Raw genomic sequence first — 22,143 nt, 5'->3', positions numbered from 1 at the left:
CGGCATGTGAAAAACGCAAATGTCCGGCATAGAGACTCTCCTACCAGCCACCAAGTAACAACTCCAGATATTGTCCGGAAGAGCCCATACGAGAACCCAGCAGGCGAGAGGGCAAATTGATGATGTCTCTAACATGCGACAGATGTAAAAATGAAGATGTCAAGACACATCGGTGACAAGAGCCTAAGCCAGTGTTGCAGTTAAAAAGCATGTGACCTCCGCAGCAGTACATGCACTTTACCTCCTGCCTCCTGACCTGAACGCTCCAGATATTTCTGTGTTGTGAACGAGTCTGAGCAGAGAATCTCCTGCTGCATTGATCATCAGAGGGTCTGGACCCAATTATGTGGACATTCTCCGGATAACATGTCAGGAAGCATGTTAGGGTGTTGGTTATACAGTACGGCAGTGATCGTCTGACACTGGTTTACGTGTTTTCTGGCACTTACAGTAAGTGTACAGGTGTGTGGACAAATTGTGTAGTTAATATATCATTCATTATATTCACTTTAATGCCCCTGAGGTCATGTTTTAAAACATTTCTGTGGGGTGAGCCCAGAACTAGTACAAAAATGGAAAAAACAGCAATAATATCCGAGTGATTTTGAAACAGCGTCTCTAGGTGAAAGCCCTTCCCCTGAATGCTGCTGAGTGTAGGAATTAAGAGTGTGTCACAAATACTTTCAATTTCCCCCTTCTTTTAAGAGTTTAAAGAACTGTAGGATTCTGATGGAGCTTATTCAAGAAGGTGAAAGCACTGTAATTCTGCCTCATGAATAATTCATCCCCATCCCCCCCCTGCACCCTTGATTTTCCCTGACAGGTGCCTGTGTGTCCTCTTCCATTACCCATGTCATTTCCTCTCCTTCAACTGCAATCGCCTCTCATGTCCTTAACACTGATCCCCGAGGACTGACATGCAAGTGGAGGGAAGGGATGGAGTGGGAGGAGGCAGGGGGGGAGAAATTGTGAGGTGAAAACTATAAAAAGACAAGGTGGAGGAGAAGGGTACGGTTACAGTCGACAATAATATCCTCAATGCTAAGGCTTGTCTGCATGGACTCATGGAGTAGGCTTACAGAAAAGGCAGGCAGGAGGATATAATAAGCCATACCTGAGTCAAAAAGCAAGAATGGTACCTTGAGGTTGGACACAGAATCAACCCAATTCAGCCAGGCAGACAATCGCACTCGAATTGACCGCCTCACCGACAGAAAGCTGGGGGAACCAGCTCGTAAGCCGCCATCGTCCAGACAGCTTTCCATCCACGAGGAAGTCTGACAGATTCGAGGCGTGCAGCTCACCAGACAAATAGATAGATGGATAGAGACGCCGCTGCTTTTGGTACCATCCTTCCCCTCCGGTGACACTCGATAACAGCATGTAGCTAGACAAAGTAATCCACCATAAAAATACTGTAAGAGCCACCCGGAGATAGATAAATGATGACAGGGGAGGAGAGGAGGGGAGAGATAAATGTGCGTGTGGACGGGGATGGAGGGGTGGCTGGCCGTCAAGGGACGAAGGGTTAAAGAGTGCGGCGCAGAGAGAGATGGCAAGGAGAGGACGAAGAGAGGAGAGGAAGCAGTCAAGGAGATGAGGAGACATATATTCTATGTGATAGGTTTTGAGCCGCAGTCTGGGTTTTACAGCACAAGGCAGCTGCATACCCCCAGACAGCCCAGACAATGGCTGATTAATGGTAGGATGAGAATAAAAGCATGCAAAAGGAGAAATGGGGGATGCGTGAAAAAGGCAGGATGTACAGATTAAGAAATGAGTGAAATTAGCTTCCTCATTCTCATCCTTCTTTTCCTGCAATCTCATCCTCTTGCTTTCTGCTGCTGCCTCTCTCATCCCCTTCTCTCTCTCTCCCTCCCTCTTCCCTCCTCTCACTCTGTCTTTGACTCCAGACAGTGTAGAATGTAGGTCAGACTGTCTGGAAGCTCCTCTCCCTCTCTCTTTCTATCTTTCTCTCTCTCGCTCTCTTTCTCGCCATCCATTCCCTCTACACTTCTCTGCCTCTCCTCCTTCCACCGGGGCTGCGATTTCTCCGGGCTTGATGCCGGTTTGCTGGACATCTCACCGAGCTGGATACCACAGACCTGGACGGGATTTATATTGCACATGGAGGGTGCCGAAACTGCACAAATCGCAAGGCCCGGCCGCATCTATATCCTGGACTGAGAGTGGGGAGAGATTTGCAACCGCTTTTTATCAGCAGCAGCACGAAGGTTGAGTCCGAGAATAGCCAGAGGACAAGGGGTCAGCTCCTGAAAAAAATGTTTTCAAAGCACATCAAGGAGATCCCTTTGACATCGCTCCTACCTTCTTGCTCATCCAAAAAAAGACCCATGGAACACTGCAAAATCCACCACATATATGTCCAGACTTCCTCTCCTTTCTTCCCACTTTTTGCTCGACTCATTTTTTGGGCTGGCAAGTCGAGCTGTGCATATTCCTCCTGCAATCATAATCTTCAGGAATCTCTTCGAGACAACTTTCAGCGTGAGGCAAGAAAACAGAAATCCCTAAAACATTTTCTTCTTTTTGCTGCAGCTCTCCATTCGAAAATATGAAAAATGCCAAGCTGTTGAGGTTTCGCTCGCTCCTCGTCTCTTCCCTTCCAAAAAATATGGGAGCGGAGCAGAGTGTGTGTGTGAGTGTGTGTCTGCTTCCCCTGCCTGCCGCAGTGCAAAGCGACTGGCTTGGAGAAGTGAGGGAGGCAAAACGCAGACTGTTGCTAACTCTGTGGTGGCAGACTGGCAGAAAGTGTTTGTGTGTATGTGAGTGTGTGTAGCTGGCTGGCTGCAGCGTTGCAGCACAGCAATCAGCTGAGGCCGTCAATCAACTATCAATCACTGTCAACCGGTCTTTTGTCATAACAAATCGCTGTGTCTATATGTGGGTGTGTAAGTGGGTGTTCACATGACTGTCATCGCCTTATGGACATGCAACACACACACACACACACACACGCAAATAGTAATGTCTGACATGCCTAACCTTTATCCTAATCTAACCTTGACCTTAACTTACCTATGTCTTCAACTTAAAATGCACTCACTCACAAGCACACACAAACATCTACACACTCAAACACACACACACACACACACACACACACACACACATGTCTGCAAAACTGACCTTAATTTACCTGAACAGAAAATTCAGTTAAGAATTCCCACGAACACACACACACAGACAGACACACACACACAGACAGACACACACACACACACACACGCACACACACACACACACACACACACACACACACAATAATGTCTCCACGATTTAAACTTAATCCTACTACTTATTATCTAGTGTCTCAAAAGTCTGCGTTCATGACTAAAATGAATAAAGGAGTGTTGCCCTATAGAATCGACCAGGTGTTCCCAGTCTACTTTAGCAATGATCAACAATATCTTAGAAGCAGATGTTACGTTTGCAGCAGATGCTTCTTCACTTGTTTCCACTGGCTGCCACACTAATTATTCTATGGATGAATGTATTAACATGTGGAGTGAGTGATGGATGTGTCTGAACCTGTCCAGCTGAGAGCAAAGGTACATGTGTAGAGCTCTCCACCACCACCTACACATTGCAGCATTGTGGTTAAGAAACAGATCCCAGACGGATACGGGTGAACATGGAGGAATTGAATTATGATTGACAACCAAGACAAACATTCAATGCATTGACCCATCCTGGTACCAATTATGAATGTGTGGTATTGTGACCTAAAAAACAGGTGATGATGATGCTCAGCGGCCTCGGATGAACACTAACATTGCTTCTTGCTTGTTTGTGTGAGATAAAGGAAATTGCTGTGCCCTTGCTTCTACAGTGTCCAGCATGGAAAGATGAACAGAAAGGAAGAGGGTGAAGCAGCGCAACTGCCATGGAGTGTATTTTTCTCCTCTCACCTCCTTCCTATTCGTTTGCCCTCCTCTAACATTCTGTAGGTCTAGAGTACCTAGTGTTTCCCTTGTGTTTAACCTCAGCTCTGGCACTGGTGGTGTTAGAATAGGCTGTAACAGGGCGTTGCTTGAGCCCAATGGGATGGGGATCATTTCTGTACAATGTCAGTGATACCATCAGAAGTATAAACTAATTATTATCTCATTCAGTAAAATTTACACAATATTTAGTTACCAGAGCGGCTCCAAGACCAGCCAGTGGCCGGAGGTATAAGGTTTGTAGCCCCATTCTTGTGAACACGATATCTCAAGAACGCCTTGAGAGGATTTCTTCAAATTTGGTACAAACGTACCGTTGGACTCATTGATGAACTCATTGGATTTTGGTGGTAAATATTCAAAGGTCGCTGTGACCTCACAAAACAAAAATAGTTTTCCTTGTGAAAGTGGTATCTCAGGAACACCTCAATGGAATCCTTTGAAATTTGGTGCAAATGTTAAGGTGAACTCATAGAGGAAAGGACTATAATTTGGTGGTCAAAGGTTAAGGTCAAAGTGGTCTCATGAAATGTGGTTTTGGCCTCTTGAACATGATATCTCAAGTCTTCCTTCAGGAAATTTCTTCAGGATTGACCAGTTGTCACTTAGACTTCAAGACTAATTGATTAGATTGCAGTTGTCAAAGATCAAAGGTCACAGTGACCTCATATGGGTATGGAAAAAGAAGTACGTAGACAGAAACTGCACTGGTTGGCAGAGGGATACAGACATAGCCACAATAATTCTAGTTTATTCAGCTTCAAAGTCTAGTTGATAAGTAATCTAAAAAAAGCTGTAAGAATCCAACAAGTCATTTTTCCAAAAATGCAAAACCAGATAATGTGACAAACCTGAAGTTAGTTTTGCTACATGAAAGGATGCTGACCTTCTTTATCCTTTCCTTCTGTTTAATGAGCCTCCTCTTTTATTTTTGTTTCCCTCCTGGGCTTTCCTCCTCCAGGTCTGCTTCACCACCATCTCCTTTCTGAAGCTCTCATACAGACCATACCATTTTTTTTTGTGCTGCCTGTCGTTTTGATTCAGCTCTTCTTCCTTTTACGCTCAGTAGGGCCAAGGTCTACAAATGTGCCTTTGTCGAAGCGTCCAGGTTTCAAATGACCTGGATGATCTCTATCTCCTGTTCTCTCACTATCTCACCTCATTTTGCCACCTGTCATGCACTTATTTAGCTCAGTGGCCGACTCAACCTTGACCTCTTTTAAGGTCTTTTTCAAAGGCCGCTGTCATCCTGTCACTGTGCTCTTTCCAGGCAGCACTGATCTTGTCATTTTCTTCCATCAGAATGCGTTGTCTGTCCAGAGGGGCCATGATCTGCTTTTCTCTTGTTCCCGTCTTCTTAATCTCTCTGTGAAAATCGTTCAAACTAGCTTTTAGACTGAAAATCTCTACTTCCTGCAGCATGTTTGGTTTTGTTTGTGCAAATTGTTCTGGTTTGTTCTTAAAATCCCTTGTCAAACTTGTTCATATCCTGTTTCTCCTTAAACTCTTGTTTTCATTAACCAGTGTTCCTTTCTTCCTCCTTGCTTAGATCCTATCTGGTGAGGTTGTTGTTCCGTCCCTTCAGGGTTGCTTTTACTGAGCCCAGTCTCAGGTTGTCTTCTTTGATCAATCGGAGGCCTTGAGTAAATATGCACATCTGTGGTGGGAGGCACCTCTGAAACTTGGTTCTAATGGCTTCGGCTGCTTTGTACATGACTAAATGTAATACATTGATTAGCAAATAAGGTTTATTCAGTCCTCTGATATAGAAGGTCATATATAGGAGTGCCTGTTTACACATGGGTTATTCTGTAATGGTTAATGAGTAGGCTACTTAATGCATGTCCACTGCAGGAACATATCAGTCAATGTTCCTGTGTGTTACTATACATGTGTCCGGGCAGAGGATAAGCGGACAGATGGATATTGCTAAACTGGACTAAACAGACAGTGGTTATTTAATGTGTGGCAACTGGAAATGCATGATTCAGGATTTTAGATGTAAACCATGTAAAGGTTACGTAGGAAAAATTCATTGTCCCTCAGTGACCCGATAGTACCAGTGTTTTTGACTTAAACTATTTTTTGTTGCCCCTTCCTTCCTTTTACAGATTCACAAATGATTAAAGTCGTGCACCGGCGCGCGCTGACTCTTGCATCTTCAAACGCAGCACACAGTCACAGGCCCTGCATGGTGGCTAGCAGCTCGTTAGCTCGTTGTTCGCAAGGCCACATGCGGTGCTGTTTGTAGCCACTAGACAATTAGTCTGGTTTCTGGTTTAACAGCAGCGGGGTGGACAGGTGACAGGTGTGTTGTGCTCTGAAATACGTCACAGTGTGGATTGGGGCCAAAAATTAAGTGTATTAATCCAGGTGTCATGTTTAAATTGCCAATTGGACTCACATGCACTGACACATGCACTTACATGAGTGTCTGGCTTGGCTACCAAAACACAAAGAACAGAGAAGCTTCCCAATCAGAGCGAGTGTGAAGACGTCCTCTGCTCAGGACACCAATACCCAACCATACATTTACACAGAAAGTAGTCGTTAGCTGCTACTTTCACAATAACATCTTGTATATATAACCTATAATGAGTTATATACACATTTTATCAATTTATAAATAGACATTTTGTGATCATGTTTGCATCTTTATGACCATATATTATGTGTGCAGATACAGATTTGATTTTATCTAATTGTTTGTCTAAGTAGTTTGTGTTGTTGTTGCAACATCTTGAATATTGAATGTGAACCAGTCACTGGCAGAATGTTTTTAAATTATATTTACCAAAGATCACCTGCTCACCAGTGAAGGCAAATACTGTCCTTTCCTTTTCCATTTCCGGAGTTCCTGGATATCGTTGTCAATGACCACGGTCTGTGCTCATGTTAACTCTTGTGCTCCAGCTAATTTCAGGTTTTTAACCAACAGAGTGTATATATTATCCAACAACACAGGAGTGATCTATGGGACCACACTGAATTTATCATGTGTCAACTTCAACTATTGTTTTTTTGCAGATACATTTAAATATTTATGAACTGAAAGGTCAAATTAATTTGAAATATAGTAATGAAAAGCAATGTCGCTTCTGGGAAGGAAACGGACAAGATTTCCAGGTAATTACAACAATACCACGGGTTAGCTGTAGCGGTGTGATATCACAGAGCTGAAGACATGTCATTCACCTGATGAAGACTGAGGGAACATAAGCATGTGTGACAACCACCTTTAAAACTTTTCTCCATCACTTAATCTGTCTGGCTCCCATTTTTCTCTCCCTCTCTCCCTCCCTCTTTCTGTGACACACACACACACAAGCGCACTTGTTGTCAGCCACATCCACCGCCCGCCAGGTGTGAAGAGGGAGATGGCAGTCAGTAATTGGTGAGAAAGCACTTTGTCACATTGCTGGATGGAGGATAGATTGCATCCAATATGTTTCTAATGTGGAGACGACAGAAAATAGAAATCATATTTGTGTCTGTTCCAGAAACCCATAGGCAAAAGCCAAAAGTGAAAAACAAAATGTAATAACAATGTTGGACTGATATTTCTAATTTAATGCACTCAAATTTCACAAAAACACTCACTTTCAAATAATCGCAAACAAGCAAACTTATAAGATGGCATGTCAAACAACCATTATTACAAAATAAGAAGAATACTAGATCTAATTATGAGATATCTATATGACAAATAAAGAAATTGCCTTTGATACGATGCATAATATTTACAACATATGCAGGTGCAGATAGTGATAATTAGTAAAAACACAACCGAAGGAAACACTGTCACACTATTTACACCCTCTACATCTGGGCCACATTCACCATGTATCACACCATTAGGAATCCTGCACCAAAGGTTCCCAACAAAGTTTCCTGTTCAGAGCGATTCACAGATCTGCTAAGACGTTAGTGGTTCAGTGAGAACTTAAGAGGGACAGAGAGGTCGACAACGTCAAATTAATTTACTCAAGGTGTCAGATTAGGTTAAGGTTATGAAAATAAATCGAAGTTAAATAAATGTTTACTTGCAACAAATTAAACAAATATTTTTACTTATTTAAAGATATTTAAATAAATACAGATGAAGTAAATGTCAAATAAAAAATGTATTAATAATGTAAGAGAATGTAAATCATTGATCAAACAAAAAAATTGTCAAATGCAATATAATTCAACTTATATTTTTATAGAGCAAGATAAAAAAAATTGTACCTCCTGAAATTACGACAATGCTTTGGAACTCTAACTTTAACAATGCACTTGACTGACTGCACCATCAAGCCCCTGAAAGAGCAGAGCTCCACTTCCGTTATGTCAAATCCATCTGTGTGTGTGTGTGTGTGTGTGTGTGCATAGGTGGTGTGTGTTTGTCATCCATGCTCTGTAGGAGACAGTGAATCTCTGGAGATGTGAACCACATACACATGCTGCCGCCTCATCACCTGAGGTTCACTCCTGGGATCCTTCCATGTGTGTCATCCATGCAGTCAGCCCGAGGGTTAGGAGAGGTCTCGGGAGAGGTGTGACACACCCACACAGCCACCCACCCACGCATGCATGCACACACACACACTCACACACACACACACACACAGACACACACACACACACACAGAAACACACGTGGCCTCCCAGGAGTAAAGGTTGGAAGTGACAAGGTGACACCATGTCTCTCTGATACCTGGTTTCTGTCAGAGCTCAACGACAACTGGTCACCTCTGACTGGACAAACACACACGCGCACACACACACACACAAACACACACGTATATACACAAAGATGCAAAAAACATGCAGACACATTCAAACGTCAAATATAGAGATGAACTCATGTATATGCACATAAATATATGAATGCTGGAAGTTCTGATTAAAGCGACAGTGCAGACTGAAGTGGTCTCTGCTGTGACCAAATGTCCACTGCACTGACAGAAAGCCCAGTGTCTCACACCGTGTCACTGTGAAGGTCAGATGGCAAACGTCTGAAGTCCTTTAATACGCCTGTGCTACGTGAGTCTGATCCCTCTCTGAATGACAGCGAGATTATTATTCCTTTGTCAGGAGTCAGAGCCTTTGAAGCCCAGCTACAGGCTGTTCATTACAGTCCGGTCTCACTCAGTTATTGGATCAAAATGTGTCACTTATGCATGCATTAGATTATGTTATATTTCAGTCAGATAAAGTTAAATGCTGTTAAAGTTTGATACGTTATCATTACACTCAACTGCAAGACAAGGTGAAAAATGTGAAATAAATTACAAACCTCTTTAAGGTTTTCTCAGTAAAACTATGTCTGAGTATGACAAAGTACATTTAGGTAATTTCATGTACCACTTTTTGGAGCAGATTACTTAAAATGACTGAATATACAAAGGTGTTAATCCATCGCTTTTCCATCCACGTTCTTTATGTAAAAGCAAAAATGTAGATTGGAGCCAAGTTACACATGCTCCTGGAGCTAACTGTGTTGCTATAGCAACAAATACATATTTTGGGCAAAGACAGGAGGCTGCAAGAAATGAAAACTAATGGACAACTTGTGTGTAATGTACTGACACTCTGATGCTACAACTGTTAAAATAATATGATTATTGAGTTTTCAATCCCTCAGATCGATGAATCAATACAAATCATGAGAGCTCTTAGCCTTTTTTAAATGTTGTGATCTTACACACTGGGGTTTGTCACCATTCACCTGCTGAATGTGTGTGTGTGTGTTCACCTAATCACGACCATGATAGTTGAGACCTGCCTGTGTTTGCTCTCCCCTACATACACAACCTCAAAATGCAGCAGATGTTCAAATTCACCTCTCTGAACTTCACAAATCAAAGCTGCACCAATAATAATGAGCTCTTGTCAGTTGAGAAAGAGGAGGAATTGTGAGGGTAAAATACACGCATACACACTTACCAAACACACAACACCAATCATTAACACAGCTAAGCTAGGGTCATACTTTGCAGCTGCTCTTTTTGGATAAGATAAGACTTTGACTGCTGGGTGTGTGCGTGTATTTACATCTGCATCTTTGTCTGTATCTGTACCTGAAAACACCTGTTCAAACAAAGCATTAGAAATACGACTGAATAAATACATTTCATATATACACTAACCATCCATCTGTCAGTTGTAGGGTTGTTAAACACTGACTGTAGTGAACATTGACTTTGATGACAATAAAAATATATAATAAATCAAAGAGCTTAATCGTATGTACTGAAGTTTGGCGATACACGCCACAGGCATCATTGTCATCTGTGTGCATTGTGTTTTCATGAGGTAGTGTGTTTATTTTTCCTTGCCTGCGCAGCGGCAGGAAAGGAGCAGTACAGGTTATCCAATGGTCCATTGCAATTTTGTTGTCAGTGTTTTCCACCGTCTGCCGCCAGAGTCAGCAGAGTCGTATGCACACCTGAGGGTTTTTTCTGGTGAGAAATAGACTGAAGCTATTTCTCACCAGAATCTTTTATCCACCACAGCCTCCATATATGAAGGCCTTCTGTTCCTGCCGATGATTTTTTCCTTTACAGCCACTGAAGGCGGCAGGCACGTGGTCCATCTGAAGTCTCTTATATGGCATTACACACCACAGGCACTGGTGATCTTGACACTAAGGTGAAAAAATAACGATGCAGATTTCTGTGTGCATTGTTTTGCACATAAATCTTGGTAATTTTCACATCCTGCCAGGCGAGTGAATCAGTAGTTTGAGAGTTCGTTTAGCTCCATGAAACAGAATGAAACGATTAAAACATTTCTCGCCTCTTTAAATTCCCCCCGCCCCCTCAGGATGCGGAATCCCATCTCTGTACCCACAACACCAAAACATCTGTTCAGACCTGGTATTTAACATCTGTCCGGAGAGAGCTGATTATAAGTGGACACATCTGACATTAAAATGCTTCCTGAAGGTGTCTCCCTTGACCACTTGTGCTCAGAGCTCTTTTCTTTATGTATGTCCTTTCTGTTCCCAAAAACAAATGATGTGTTTTTTACCAAGTCTGAAAATACAAATGTGTTTGTTGTCCACGTTTTTGTAAAAGTATGTGGTGTTGTGTGTGTGTCGCTGTGTTGGCATGAGCAAGCAAGCAAAGAAAGAGCGGTAGATAGAGAAAGAGAGCAAGAGAAAGGTGACAGGAGGTGCTGAGGGAATCAATGAGCTGTGTGTAGCTCTGCATTGAAGAAAGATTTTCCCAATGAAAAATACCAATCATTATGTGTTGGTCAGCGTTGATGTTGCGATGGTGGCAGCATTTGTGAAACTGGAGCGGGTCAGAGGATGTCAGCTGAGTGGCCCAGAATGAAATGCAAATAGTGTGTGAGTGATCGGGATCTCAGGATGCATTTGTGTTCAGATCTGAACCTAGTGCTGACCACTTGTGATCGGATCCCTCAGACGGATGTTGGGTCTGACCGGGGTCAAGGGGCAACAGCTTTATTCTGCAGTTCTTTACAGGTTCTGCCCGAGGGATCATCCATCACACTTGTAATTGCAAACGAGATAACGGCTGGAGAGCAGAATCCGATTTTTTACTGGATGCTATACTGTGTTGATTTTTTTTAGTAGTCAATTACAATGGCAGAGATTTCCCATTTGAAAACTAAATCATTTCAAGTTTTAACATCTTAACCAGCAGCTGTTGAACTGTATTTTAAACCTAACCTTTTCTGCATTTTTATTTCTTATATATTATTAATGTCTGGAGAGCCAGTTGTCTTCATGTATTATCTTTTAAATGTGGACTTTTCTAGTTCAACGTCTTTTGTAATGATTCAAGTAGTCAAGATTCAAAGTTCTAGCAGGCTAAACTCTTAGCAGGGTTAGTGACAGCCGGTCAATATACAGCTCCATAAATATTTAACATGGGAAGATTTTAAGTTTTCATGAAACCGACGGGATGTACTCTGAGTGGGTGGCTGACCATATGGTGTCAGTGTTCTGAATAACAGATGACCTCAGATCAGATTTATCTTGAGAGCGAGATGGGGAGAGGAAAAGAAACAGAGATGGGGGGATGCTTTGGCAACACTGTTCATCTCACTTTCATGCCAATAAAATAAACTGACCTAAACTGAGCAGAGCAGAGAGAGAGAGAGAGAGAGAGAGAGAGAGAGAGAGAGAGAGAGAGAGAGAGAGAGAGAGAGAGAGAGAGAGAGAGAGAGAGAGAGAGAGAGAGAGAGAGAGAGAGAGAGAGAGAGAGAGAGAGAGAGAGAGAGAGAGAGAGAGAGAGGGAGAGGGAGAGAGGGGAGAGGGAGAGTTGAGAGACAAACGAGAGGAGAGGTAAGATGCTAAGAGAGAACAGAGAAGGAACAAGACTTCCTGCTACACCACCTATATAAAGATGGGATCAAGTTCTTTACCAAAAAAAACGTGCATACCAAGAGTTTGACACACTCTTAAACCAAAACTGAAAAAAAATCTATATTTTCCTCAAGTAAAACTCAGATTCGAAACATATCGAACTAAAAAAACTTTGTCTTTGTTATAGCTCTCGCCATTAGACCACATTTGATCATTTTCTGTGTAATTTTTTTAAACCAATTATTTCATCTAGATATCTGGTATAATAATTCAGTTGTACTGTGCATTTACTTGGGTAAGGCACTAAATATTTTTTGACAAATTTTCTTAAATTTTAACACTTTCATGGTAAACCTTGTCCAGCACACTTCGGTAAAAGTGAACTTACTCGTCAGTCTCTGTCATTCTAGTAAAGCAAAACTGAACGTGGGGGAGAGAGAGAGTGCAAGAGAAGAAGTTTCTAAAGTTAAGTACATGGGGGAGGAGAATGAGCAGTGCAAAGTAGAGAGAGAGGGGGGGAGAGAGAGAGGACAAAGAGAGGGAGGGGGTGGGATAGGGCTGGGTAGAGGGGTGGGTGGTGTGGGGGGGCACCCAAAAGAACACCTGTTGAGATTAGGGCTGGCACGCGACCCACTCCAACTCGCGTGGCAGCTGCACCTCACTGGAACAATGGCAGTAAAAAAAAAAAAAAAGAGAGAGACAGAGAAAGCGAGAGGAAAGTTTGAATGCACTACTTATCCTTTCAGGTCATGTGTGCGTGTGTGTGCGTGTGTGTGTGGCATACTAATGTGTACAGAGACAGAAGGAGAGGGAGGGGGAGATGGAGAGAAAGAAAGAGACAGAGAAGTGTGGGCAGCCAAGAAAAAGATGTGTATTCAAGTGAACTAGCAGGCCAAGACTAGGTGAAAGGTCTTATTTATCTTTTGGTCGTAGGATAGAATAGAATAGAACAGAATAGAACAGAATAGAACCAAATAGAACAGAATAGAACAGAATAGAACAGAATAGAAGACACCTGCTCGTGGTACTGAATAAGGTGTTTGCTTAAAAGGCTGACCAGCTGTCACTTTAGGTGCGCTGAGATTCAGAAAGTTTATCGGAGGAGAAAAAAGTCTGAGGAGAAAGATGTACAACACTTTCCCACTATTGGGGTGCTTTGCTTTACCGTGGTTCAGTATCGCTTCAAACCTTAGAATATGATTCAATGATCTTTACTTCGTGAATTCCTCCTTCAAGGTGTCAACACTTCTAGAGCAGAGATATACACACTTTAAGACTTTCCTGCGGTCTCTTATTAAAATGGCATCGAGGAGCTCTGTGAGTTTATGAGTTAACGTTTCTTATTTCCATTGCAGTTCTGCTCCATGAACACACAAATTGGAGCCCAATTACCCACTGCTTTACTTGGATGCACTGCAGATATGAGGCCATATTGAATATAATTGTAACCAGTGAATTGCATCCAGTAATGTTGGTGACTCTACTTTCATACTAATTTCCCAGTGGTGATCCAAGTCACCTCTGACTCTCCTTTCATTTAGATACAGAGCATCTGACCATCTCTCTCTCTCCGTCAATCACTCACTCACTCACTGACACACACACACACGCACACGCACACGCACACACACACACACACACACACACACACACTTGTTCTGTCACACACACACACACACTTTAATTTTCATCTCCGATTCGTTTCATATTTTGATGACATTCTCAGGTGCAGAAACGTGTTCTCTTAGAAGCTGGAATTATTACAGAGGTGAGTGATTTCAGACTGAGCGGATTCTTCCCCACTTTGACATTTATTTATTCTTCATTTATTTCCCTGCCTGCTCTACCTTACCTCAGTCAAATATGGCATTCATATTTAACTCTCTCTCTCTCTCTCTCTCTCTCTCTCTCTCTCTCTCTCTCTCTCTCTCTCTCACACACACACACACACACGTATCGCTTGAATGCCTCCCCATCTCACAGAGACATTATGTAATTCACCCCTGGTAAAAATTCTGGATGCTCGGTCTGATCTATGTTACCCTCCCTAAATTATCTGCAACACAGACGAGCAGAGTCCTCACTGGCTCAGCGACGCCATCTAGCGGCCCACCCACACCCCACTGCAACCTTCACTTGCAGGGTCTGCTTGTATCCTCATCCCCACCTTACAATTGTTGTACCTCGCGGCTGACTTACTAGCAAAATAAACGATGTAATATCTTATAGAGGAAGTCTGAAGTTATTATTGAAAGATATTTAAAGATGTTTTAAAGTAAGAAATACAACATAAGAATGTATATTGGTAATTATTATAACTTTAGCTGAAGATGTTGCGCTTCTACACGCGTCAAAATAAGTGAGGAAAAAATGAAAAGAAAACTCATAGCTATTACGGATAATGGTTGTGTTACTACTCATCATCTGGTTTTCACACAAGTTGCATCTTGTCTTATGGCAAATTTGGCACCGTTTCCCTCATGCGTAAAATCAATACCTTGTGCGTAAAAACGCTGTGCCGTGCGTTTTTTCGCTGTCTTGTTTGTGGTACTCTGGAAGGAAAACTGCACCTGATGTCTATTCGGAGGTGTGCGGTTGTGTACGTGCGAGTGTGTGTACTCGTACAGGCTGGTGTTCGCACACCCACAACCAACTGATTCTCTGCAGCCTCCCTTCTCTCGCCTCTGTCTGGTGTGCCCGAGAAGGGGTTGGTTCGATGTGTGTTATGTGACAAAAGACCGCCCAACCCCGCCTCACAGAGGGAGAGAGAGGTGGGGAGAGAGGGGGGAGTGAAGGAGAGAGGGGTGAAAGCGCGGAGCGAGCGCAGCTTGGCTCGGAGCCTTATCTCACACCAGCCTAACGATCGTGATGTGTCCAGGAGACGTTCCCCTGTTTGTGACGCGCTCAGTAAGAGAGCATCAACTGTTGAACGCGGTCTAATTTTTGCAGCGTGTCCATGATACATGACCTGGGTCAGCCAGTGACCACCTGCCATCCAAAACAAGCGCCAGTTAAAACAGTTATCAACTGTATCAATTATTTAAAGTCTCCTTTTTGCTATTCAAGAAAAGACATAACCCTACTAACAACAACATAATATACTTTCCTTGGATGTCAAGTGAATTTACTCCAGACTGTGGCTTTGATTCATTGTAAATATTGGGTATTATATAACGACTACTTGTGGTTGTATATATCAGAACTGCATGAGCGCACCATTCATAATGACAACAATAGGGTAAATATCACAGTGTATATTTCTTTTAATCAGTAAAACACAGTGGTTTAAACTCGGTGTTCAAGTTTCCATACGGTACAGTATACTTAAGTTTCCATATAGCTGCATGTTAATGGTCTACACATGGGCTGCTGGTACCAGAGTAGAAAGGGGGGGGGGGGGTCCATAACATAAGCCAGTGTCTCTTTAAAAAAATTGAAGTTTCTTGTTGTATTCTGGAATGAGGTCAGACACGAGGCTCCTCATTGCACGCGCTGATTATTATTAGATTCCATTTTTGGCCAATCGCAGCCGAAAGGGGCGTGGGTTTGGGGCAGAGGCAGGGTAGCGACAGCGCGCCATTGGTCGATTTTTATCGCCGTTGTATCTCGGGAAGGGATAAATGCAAGCAAGGGGGGCCGGGTCTGGAGGGCTGCTTGAAACGCACGGTCTGCAGATGGAAGGCGGACAGTGTGGCTCGCTCTAGGTTTTCTATTTTTTTGCTTCCCCAGCATGCATGGCTTTTGTTTCTAGCAGAGGGGACAGAGTTGATGCAGAGAAAAGCACTTACTTTACACACTGCGCGAGGGAGACATTAGGAAGTGCCCGGGCGCGCACTGTGCCACTCAGTCTGCGCTCTGCTGCTCCACAGACTGTGTTCAGCCAGCACACGGCTGAACTGATTTTAGAACCCAGAAGGAAGAGACTGATAACAGGGTGACACACAGAGGAGAGAGGGCTACACTCTCCGAGCTGTTCCACACCTACAGACCCTGGAAATTAAACTTTTTTTAAAAAGGCAACTTTGGACTGAACTGCCACCGAGTTTACTGCACACCTCAGGAGTGAGTGCCTCTTTTTGCGCTTTTTCCCCCACAACTGCTCCAACTCTGAAGAGGGGGCAAATCAGCTGAGTTTGCGTTAAAGTGCATCGCAGGACCGAGTGGAGAGGGAGAGAAGGAACAAGTACGCCGCTCTCCCTCCTTCTAACCGGGCAGCATGGTGCAGAAGATGAGCCACACAGAGAGCACCGCCGAGGCGCTCTCCTTCTTCGCCGGGGACTCGAGCTCCGACTCCGGGGCGTGCATGGATCTGGACCCGGTCGCCTCGCCTCTCTCCCCGGGCTCCACGGCGTCTTCCACCGCCGGGGACAAGCTTGGGGAAAACCCGGCGTGGTGCAAAACTCCGAGCGGCCACATCAAGAGACCCATGAACGCGTTCATGGTGTGGTCTCAGATCGAGAGGAGAAAGATCATGGAGCAGTCGCCGGACATGCACAACGCTGAGATCTCCAAGAGGCTGGGGAAGCGCTGGAAGCTGCTCAGAGACTGCGACAAGATCCCGTTCATCAGGGAGGCGGAGCGGCTCCGGCTGAAGCACATGGCGGACTACCCCGACTACAAGTACCGGCCGAGGAAGAAGGTCAAGTCGAGCGCCTCCAAACCCGGCAGCAACGGAGACAAGGCGGAGAAAGTCAGCAGTAGCTCACACAACACCAGCACTAAGTCATCCTCATCTTCAAGGAAGAGCGGATCCAAATCGCCCAGCAGCAGCAGACCCCACAAATCACTTTTCGGGAGCAGCAGCGGCAGTAGCACCAAAGCATCACCGTTTGCCTCCGAGCACCCGTCAGAGCACCACCACAACTCCCTCTACAAGTCCAAGTCGGTCTCCGCGGCCAAGCAGATACCGGATGCCAAGAAGCCCAAGCGGGTGTACGTGTTCGGCAGCGGCGCGGCCAACCTGAGCGTGAGCCCCACGTCCTCCGTGGCGGTCCCGGCCAGCCCCACACTGAGCAGCTCGGCGGACTGCAGCGACCCGCTCAGCCTGTACGATGACGCGGCTAGCGGCCGGGAGGACGGAGCGGACTCCCCCGGCAGCAGCAGCAGCAGCCCGGGCGGCACTTCGGAGCGCCACGGCGGGCACACATACAGCAGCCGACGGGCTTCCTCGCCGACCCCCTCCGGATCCCACTCCTCAGCCTCGTCCCACTCCTCCTCCTCTTCCTCCTCCTCGGAGGATGAGGAGTTCGAGGACGACCTGCGCGACATCAACCCGAGCCCCAGCTTCGACAGCATGTCGCTGGGGAGCTTCGGCTCCTCGGTGCTGGACAGGGACTTGGATTTGAACTTTGAGTCTGGCTCCGGGGGCTCTCACTTCGAGTTCCCCGACTACTGCACGCCCGAAGTCAGCGAGATGATCTCCGGGGACTGGCTGGAGTCCACCATCTCCAACTTGGTGTTCACGTACTGAGCGAGTGAGCCGAGAAACACAAACCCGACACAGGTAGGCTTATGTCCTGCGAGCAAAAAAAAAATCCCACCACACTCAAACAGGGGAGCAGTGGGTGCACTAATGGTTCCGGTGTTGCTAGACAAGTCCCACTGAGAGCAGCCCCCTGTCCCTCCTCGTCCCTGGAAGGCTCAACTTTTAGAAAAGGCGAACAACGTGCTTTTAGTCTGGAGGGGACTTTTCCTCTGGATGCGTTGGGCTGCTTGGGACTTTAAACAGTGGAGGAAGTGCGGGGAAGCACGAGGAGACAGTTTCCTGGTTGTGAGCCGCTTCGTCCTGGGCTGTTTCTGAACTTTAACTGTGATTGATTTGCACGTCAAAACGCGCTCCGCCGTTCACCTAATCAATGTTGTTGCTCAATTTGAAAGGAGAGGGGGGAAAAAAGGGACATTTCAAAAAAGACATTCTTGCACCCACCACGAATCGCCAAGTGAACTTCACCACTAAAAAGGTACAGAAACAGGACTGAGTTTTTTGTTTTTTTTTTCATGTGGTGTCAAGGAATTTGTTTCCTTCCTATGAAACCAGGTGGGTTGTTTTTCTTCTGGAAAAGTTGGATAGTTTCTCAAAAAGCAAAAAACATGTAAAGCATGACCGCCTACTTTGTTCCTATCTTGTGCTGAGATTTTCTGTAAGACTGTCGAGCAGTTAAAAAAAAAAAAAACTAGTATTAGGATTATTTAAGTGGATAGGTGGCGCTCGCTTCGGTTCTTCTCTTTTTAAGGACGCAAAAAAAAAAATGGACATTGAAATAATCACCAGCTGTTGTAACGTTTCAAACTTCAGGACTCAAACGCAACTTCAAATCTGTGCTGAACTTTATATACCACGATTCAGGACCAAAATTCTGTCATGTTTTTGATTTCAGATGCTTAGTTCTAGAGAAATCCTCACCCATTTTTATTTTGTCTTTCATCCTCTGAGCTTTGTTTTGTACATGTATCCAGATGCCATTTTATATGGGATGTTGTATTTATATACCGGGCCAAGCGTTTTTGACTTGATCATCTTTTTTTATTTTATTTCTTGTATACATGATCTGATCTTGTGTTGTTGTTTTTGTTTTCTTACACAGTCGTCTGTATGTCTGTCACATTTCCTTCTCAGGCGAAGGGCTAAAGTTTTAAAAACACAACTTTTTTCATTTCTTTTTTTATATTTAAATGTACACACACTTTTTGGAAACTTAAAAGAGAGGGAAACAGTTTGATTATTTTCTCAGTGTATTTTTGTACAAATCTATATAGACAAATGGGGGAGTCAACAATCGGTGTGTGTAGCCTACTAATACAGCTGTATTGGATTTCCTCATTTTTAAGACCCCAACAGGCTGGTTTTCATGCTGCCTTCAAGTTCTCATGGCACACAATCTCACGCATGACTTTTGTTGCCTGTTCAAATGCTCTTTTTCGTTTTTTTAAGGACAGCCAGCAAAACACCTTAAATCACTATGTTGCCTATTGTTTGATTTATAAAAAGGAAAGGCACCATGCTACTTTTTAACGTAAGTGACCGAGCAGAGGAGATGATGCAAATCAGGTATGCAATTGGTGTTTGAACTCACTAATTCGGCAAAGTTTTCACAATTTTTTACCAGCAAGTGCTGACAGGACCTCTGTGATGTCCAGTCCCTGAGCAACAAACTGTCAGCACGGGGCATTAGACCCACTTCTAAGAATGCAGTTGCAACATTTCCGACAGCACTTGAAGGCAGCACCAGTCTTTGTATCAGCCTACCTTCTACGTTTACAGTGCTAGACTGCAGGCTCCTTAAAGACACAGGAACGCATTATTTCTCGAGGCTATTCCTGTGGACCCTGTGGGTTTGAACAGCTTCACTATCTCGAGCAGCCACTCGTTTTGCTTTTTTCCCCTTCATTTCCTGTCAGATATCTTGCCTACGACAACAAACGAGGAGATTGTAGCTTTAAATTTGACTTGTTTCTTGATGTTTTCATTTACTGATGTCAAATTTGCCAATCAACCACTGGATTGAACCGGCTATCAATATATAGCAAGAAAACAAGGATGACAACATCAAGCATATTCAAATTTCTGACTTGAGTTCCGCAACACCTACTTGTACTGCGTTTCTCATTGTATTTGAATATATAATCTTTTCTACTTGTCGGCTAACATTAGCTAATAATTGTTTTAGTATCTTTATGGCATGGTGAATAGCATTTGTATTTCAGATTCAGGTTATTAGCTGTTGTGTTTTTTCAGAAAAAAATGGAAAAAAAATGAGGAAAAAACGATGAAACGTGAAACTCGATCTTTGTATATTTGACTGTATCATAAAGCAAAAAGATTGTGTGTTTATGTATGTTGTTGCTATTGAGGACAGGCACTGTCTCGAACTGCTATCTTTTACACATCCTTACTTACATTGAAGGTGGTCAGTTCAGGACTCTTTTTTTATATATATATAAAAGCATTTTTAAATATATTAACTTTATTTTTCATCCATCCTGTGCAATATGCTGTGTAGAATTATCATTTATTGTCTCTAATCATGCCATAAACAAAGGTCCCTCCCTTTCTTTTCAGGGAAAGTGGGGGGCGACTCATGCCAGCTAAATTGTGTCCATTCACTGCCTGTCAGATTGTTGATATAAACTTGTGTACAGAACTTTTTCAAGGAAGGATAATAAATATCAGCTGGAACTGAAACTCTACAACTCTTTTTCTTCATTTTCTCTGTGATTCTCTGTGACTGCCAGGAGCAAAAAGTGACATTTATGTGTTAATATCAGATAATTAAGTGGGGAATGACTCAAATTTACTCATTATTATCATTACCAGCTCATCGATCTTTTGCTATTGCTCTGATGAAAGATACACAGTGAGAGTGAGAAGTAAGATCACACAGGCCTAACAAAACTACTGATTCTGCTCACCACTGCATCAGCTCAGTCAATATCGGCTTCTTATGACCGATGGGTCATAACAATGTCACCTAATAGCAAACCTCTCCATATGGATTGGCTCATTAAAGTGAGTAAAATGGAATAAGCAACAAATACAGACTGTTTTACAAAACCAATAATCACCTCCATCTGTAAAGGACATAAGATGGTTGTATGTTCGGTAGTGTTAAATGAGCAAAAAATATAATTGGCATTCTTTAGTTACAAACCAGTTATTAAAAGGCCAATTAGCAAAAAGTTTTGTCCATGTCTGAGTGCAAATGACCCAACAGGCCTCTGGGAAGCTCATCATCAAGCAATGAAAAATCTAACTGGTTTCCCCCAGTTATAGTACAATCGGCTGAGCTGACTGGGAGAGAGTTTTATAGCAGATCCCCATCCTCTAAACACTTGGGAGGGTCCTGAAACGTTAATCCTTTGGGAAGAAGCTCACAACACCGGTGTGGAGTCGGGAAATATATGCATTCATATATAGTGCACTCGCTAGGAGTGAATCAATACGATTATTTTAACCCTATAGTGACACATAATTGATGGGTTTTTATGGTAAGCCCCCCCCCCATAAGGATTAAGTCTCATGAATTTAAAATGCACCTTAGTGGGAGAGTGTTGATATGAGCCCTGGTGATTAAATGGCCATATGACATGACCCAGCTCAGAAATAACTGGCTCTATACAGAGCAACAGGGGAGAGATCATTTCAACTGTGTTGCACAAATTTATTCACCTGAAAGCAACGGCATGTACAACTTTATTTAGCCTGTATAAACAGCTATATTCTAATGGATTATGCATAATGCAGAGCCATTTAGATACTTTGTGAATACAGCAAATAGTTTAGTGTGACATGCAGTAAACAGAATACACAGGTTTTAATCCCACTAAAACAGAAGCACTGTAAGTAACCTGTCTCTCAGAATATCTCAACGCATGATGAATTCTTAGATAGCACACAAATCATCACATGTATGAAACAATAATCAACAATGCAGGGAGATGAACAAATGGCTCCACCTCATAATGTACGCCATGCATCCCCTGTAAACCCCTGGAGGGTCAGTCCTCATCATATTCACGGACTCCTCACAGCCTCATCTGAATCCAAGGGTTCAGCATGAAAAGCTGACCAATGCTAACAATAAGAAAGTTCACAGCAGTAGTCGACTATTAACGTATATACCCTGGTTACATATTAATTATATTCTAAGTATAGAAGCCGTAATAAATGGCCTCTGAAGCATTATAGGTGAGTAGTGGTACCACCATCACATGACTAAACCCATGTTTGACACACTTGCTACTTATCTTTATGCTTGTTGCTGTATATTGATAATTTTTTGGGGAAAGTAATAAACTTAATAGCACTGTTTCATTACTAATGAGTTGCTATTTTTTCTCAAATGCGAAAAATTCATC

General features: G+C 43.4%; 1 protein-coding gene across 1 annotated transcript; it reads left to right on the top strand.

Moving 5' to 3' along the window:
* Window positions 1–15,948: 15,948 nt before the first annotated feature.
* Window positions 15,949–20,470, top strand: sox4b (SRY-box transcription factor 4b). The gene has a single exon (XM_062399566.1). It carries the CDS (start codon window positions 16,505–16,507, stop codon window positions 17,756–17,758), a length of 1,254 nt encoding a protein of 417 aa, XP_062255550.1. The 5' UTR covers window positions 15,949–16,504; the 3' UTR covers window positions 17,759–20,470.
* The last annotated feature ends 1,673 nt before the right edge of the window (window positions 20,471–22,143 follow it).

This window comes from Platichthys flesus, chromosome 11 (assembly GCF_949316205.1).
Source record: "Platichthys flesus chromosome 11, fPlaFle2.1, whole genome shotgun sequence".
In the NCBI taxonomy this organism is placed as follows: domain Eukaryota; kingdom Metazoa; phylum Chordata; class Actinopteri; order Pleuronectiformes; family Pleuronectidae; genus Platichthys; species Platichthys flesus.
Note: the sequence above shows the minus strand (reverse complement) of the source record. Positions and strands in the feature narration are given on the sequence as shown.

Coding starts and splice junctions, on each gene's coding strand:
- sox4b (XM_062399566.1), top strand. CDS start 16,505: ATGGTGCAGAAGATGAGCCACACAGAGAGCACCGCCGAGGCGCTCTCC.